The sequence below is a fragment of the Papaver somniferum genome, unplaced genomic scaffold, assembly GCF_003573695.1.
Source record: "Papaver somniferum cultivar HN1 unplaced genomic scaffold, ASM357369v1 unplaced-scaffold_21, whole genome shotgun sequence".
Lineage (NCBI taxonomy): Eukaryota > Viridiplantae > Streptophyta > Magnoliopsida > Ranunculales > Papaveraceae > Papaver > Papaver somniferum.
Window position 1 is genome coordinate 14347934 of NW_020631041.1, and position 4425 is coordinate 14352358.

At 34.6% G+C, this 4425-nt stretch overlaps 1 protein-coding gene across 1 annotated transcript; it reads left to right on the forward strand.

The window, feature by feature from the left end:
* The first annotated feature begins 1697 nt into the window (after positions 1–1697).
* Positions 1698–2678, forward strand: LOC113339846. The gene is made up of 2 exons (XM_026585071.1): positions 1698–1838; positions 1990–2678. The coding sequence occupies exons 1-2, from the start codon at positions 1748–1750 to the stop codon at positions 2595–2597; spliced, it is 699 nt and encodes a 232-aa protein (XP_026440856.1). The 5' UTR covers positions 1698–1747; the 3' UTR covers positions 2598–2678.
* Positions 2679–4425: the final 1747 nt, after the last annotated feature.

Sequence of the window (4425 nt, forward strand, 5' to 3'; positions counted from 1 at the left end):
TTGTAAACTAAAAAAACATATCAAATAATGTTTTTTTTTTGGGAAAAATATGTAAAAATTAATTCCGACATTATTTCATGGGTGGCTTGAGGATACAACTCGAGAAAGGAGAGGGATAGTATGTGAGAATGTCAAGGCGGAAAATGCTAGAAATGATTTGTCGAGTGAAGAATAAAAATATCTGATTTTTCTTTTCTTTTGTAATGATAAGAAGGGAAAACTTGATATTAATGAATATTATATTTAATATTCATATGTTGTAAAATGCATAACTAAATAAAAATTATGCCCGTGTCGTTACGGCACGAGTTAAGCCCTAATTACATGCATATTAGGGTTGTTTTTGTTTTTCACCGACCTTTAGGGGTAAGCAACAGATGAGTGGATATGGATTTGGTATCACCCATGTCCAATCCATCTAAATGACAGATTTGAGATTTTCACCCACCTCTTATCCATTGACCGTCGGCTATGATGCCCACGGGTGAGCGAATGAGCGGATTGAATGCGGATTTAAAAGAAATTATAAGTTAAAACAGATAAAAACATAACTTAGTTTAAAGCTAATATTACTAAAATTTAAGTAATTAATATAACAAGAATAACACAACGTCTTTTCAAAATGAAAACTAAAATATTTATTGATATGAAAGCCTCCGATCAATTCAAAATTAACACTTTTAAAATATTATTGAGCATCTTTAATGCTTCTCAATAGCAAATTATATGTATCATTTACCAATTTTCTATAATAATTTTCATATATATATATATATATAAAAGTAACATTATCTTTAGGATTTTGTGTCCAATAAATGAGTGATATTCTACTCTCGTCCATACCGTGAAAACAACCGCGTTCAAAGATTGATCAGCGTCCAGTCCTTGAGAAACGAATTGGGTGTCCACCCGTTAAAATGCGGATTATTTTGGGTAATATCCACTGATTTGGGTGTTTTCGCTCACCCTACTGGCCACTATTTGTGTGAGCTATGTACACATAAGCTCACACACAAAGTTGTATTAGATTATTGAAACTGGCGAAGCCCGGTAGTTTACATCTACTAACTACTAAATTCAGACTTAAATTGAGTGAAAGTTTGAGTTGGTCGACATTTGATTGAGTTAGGACTTACATCATTTGAAAATGTATAAGGTTTTTAGTGCAAAATGTAAACTTAAACTTCTTATTGTTTGGTTAAATATTTATTTGTTTAGCCATCAATTATCCTATTTAAGGGTACATTATTTTCAATCTTGTTATTTATTTATTTTCTTGGTCTGATATGAGTTTTTAGTTTTTTCGATGTAAGATTTGTTTTGATCTGATTCCATTTATTTTTCAGAAATTGGCCGTCTTTCAACAGCCTCCTACCAAAAAAAATAAAATAAAGAGGAGACAAAAGCTAGTGATTTCGACTCCTCGAACAGGGCTTCAACAACGCGTTGGCATCTCTTACAACGTGCAAACGTGTGCATAAAACATCCCTGCCTTAACCTGCGACAATTATAATTAGAGAGTCTTAAACTTAATCATAATACTTGGTCAAACTTGAAGGTGGGAAGGACGTCGATAGACAAAAACCATATTTAATAGCTAAAACACAGCTATAATAACTCATAACTCAGATCATCTCCTATTTAAATGCTAGCACCGGGAGGAAAACCTAAAACACATCCAAACTGAAAGTTACCAAACGAGAATAGTAGAGTTACGAGTAGTCTGTCTGTTGAATTACTAGTGAAGATGGCAGCAATAACTAGGAAAAGATCCTCCTCCAGGTTCTTTGCTAGTTACCGTGTCTTTGCAGTAGTTGTATCTATATTTGTCTATGCAGGTAACCTTATGAAAGTCCTCCTAGATTATAGAATAGAAATGTCTTCGTTCATGGGGAATTTTTCGTTTTCTACCTATTAAATTGAATTCCCTAATTTTTTTGTTTCCCCATGTTAATTTTTTTTTTATGGCGTTATTTATTATATCTGTAGAGATGGTATCGGCGTGGCAGAGTATATGTGTTCCTGGAGATATATACATGGACTCACAGACTGACGACATTATCATGCCGGTGTGCAGCAACTGTACAACTTGGTGTGAATCAGAGTGTTCAAAGTTGAAACTTTCCAAGGTCAAGGACACAGATAAGTGCAATACAGATGATCCTTCGGGTACTCTCCTCAAATGCAAGTGTTGCTGCGAAAAACGGCACTTGCTCTTCCCCCCACAAAAACCAATCCCTCCTTATGCAAACGAATTTGATGGCCCTGAACCGCAAAATTTTCCGATATGTGTGGGTAACCAAACATCTCAAACTTTTGAACATCCAGATGGGAATGATTGCATAGACAAACCAGAATGTGAGAAAAGTTGTAACGATAAAGGCCTTTCAAAAGCAAGGTCTGAGTGTGTAGCAAAAGGTACTCTTGATTCTCTTACTTGGTATGAGCAATGTTGTTGTGAAAAGCCCCCACCATGTGAAGCCAATTGCTCTCTCCTCAGCAGACTGGTATGCGTGGTTCGTTCATCCTGCAAGTGTTGTTCCAAGAGCACTGATGGAGGGAGAGGTGCAACTGAGGCCTATAGACCCAATTATTAGATTTTGAATTACAGTGGAATGTCCGCTTCCTTTGTCCTCGTGTAAGTGTTGTTGCAAGAGTGTAGCGGCACCCCAGTTATTATCTAGCTGCAGTTAACTAATGGGATGAGATGATGTTAAGTTATCTTTATGCGTTTGTGTGTATTTCCTTTTATCTGTTAAACATGCATGTGTCTGTGTCCGAATATCATCTTTGATTGATGTTTTAACCAAGGGTGACTAAATACTATCTTAGGACACCTTTTTCTCACACTACTACCACTACTTCTTCCACCATCACATTATCGTCACCACTCCACCAGTCTCACCAATACCCACCACCAATATCCCCATCGTCAATCCACCACCACCCACCCACCATCAAAACCATCATTAGTGCTTAATTTACCTATCTTATGACCCCTTTTCTCACCATACTACCACTACTTCTTCCGCCACCACGTTCTCGTCACCACTCCACCAGTCTCACCAATACCCACCATCATTAACCCCACCACTTCCCACCATCACAACCACCATTAATGCTTACTGATATGGTTAATATCAAATAAATTTATTATGTATCAACAAAAATATATTCATTTGATTAATTAAAAGAACATTTATTATGAAATATTAATTGAAAATTTATTATTAAATTTTAATTAAACGTGGTCATTTATAGTGGTAGATTTACGTTCTGCAAGTATAAATTTGATCGTTCTTTATCTAGTCTAACTTGTCCAAATGTTGTTTTGTATTCTGGAAATGTAATCAATTTTATTTTAATACTAAAAACCGTGATTTATTCGATCGGGTACTTAAATAGCTGGGATCCCATTTGGGTGATCCAGCGGTCATGATCATATTGTCTTATATGATTTAGTATCCTCCTCAAAATATTTTTGTTTTGTCCTTACCAGTTGTGCTAAAAACAGCCAACTACATCTATCACAATAAAATGTTGCTCATTTTGTAAAGACACAAAACTATTATTGTCCACTACTATTTACAAACATCCACCGCCGTACGTAAAAACCAGCCACACCCACTATTTTTCCACCACCAGTAATGTTACCACCTCCACCACTCACAAATACCTGCCACTGTTTCCACCACCCACTGCTTCTTTCAGTACCACCATTAAAAATTATTAGTATAATTTTTAATCGAGGTCACTGTAATACGGTGGTAAAGTATATATATATATATATATATATATATAGTTTTTAATAAACTTATTTATTAATAAAAATATGTATTTATTAGATTCATTAAATGAACATTTATCATGAAAAAATAGTTAATCGTTCATCATGAGCAATTAATATGACACTAATTAATAAAGTATTTATAATGGTTAGTTGAAAAAACCACGGCCATAGATTTATCCCTCTTAGACAAATCTCGGTCGTTCTTTATCTAACCTAACTTAGCCAAGCTTTGTTTTGTATTATATATATAGACTAGGTCTCAACCCGTGACGTAACGGCACGGGCAAGGATATGTATTTCAAATGTATCCATCGATTCATACATGTCGTAATTGTCTGAGAAGAATCGAACCTATCGATCCAAGTCTAAATGTTTTGAGGAGTTGGTTAATAAACATGTCCTTATCCCGGATCTTTTAATATTGTGTATGTAAGTCATGCACCCTTTGGGACAAATATATATTAATCTTTAGAGCAAATCCTATGGGAAGTTGAACATTACTTCGTTCACTACTTCAAAAAAATATCATCAAAGGTCATTCACCAAACTTGTAACAAAACTAAAAACACCTAAAATTACTTTAAAATCAATTAGATTAATCTTTCAAAATCTGTTAGCATTAGAATTTTATTTTT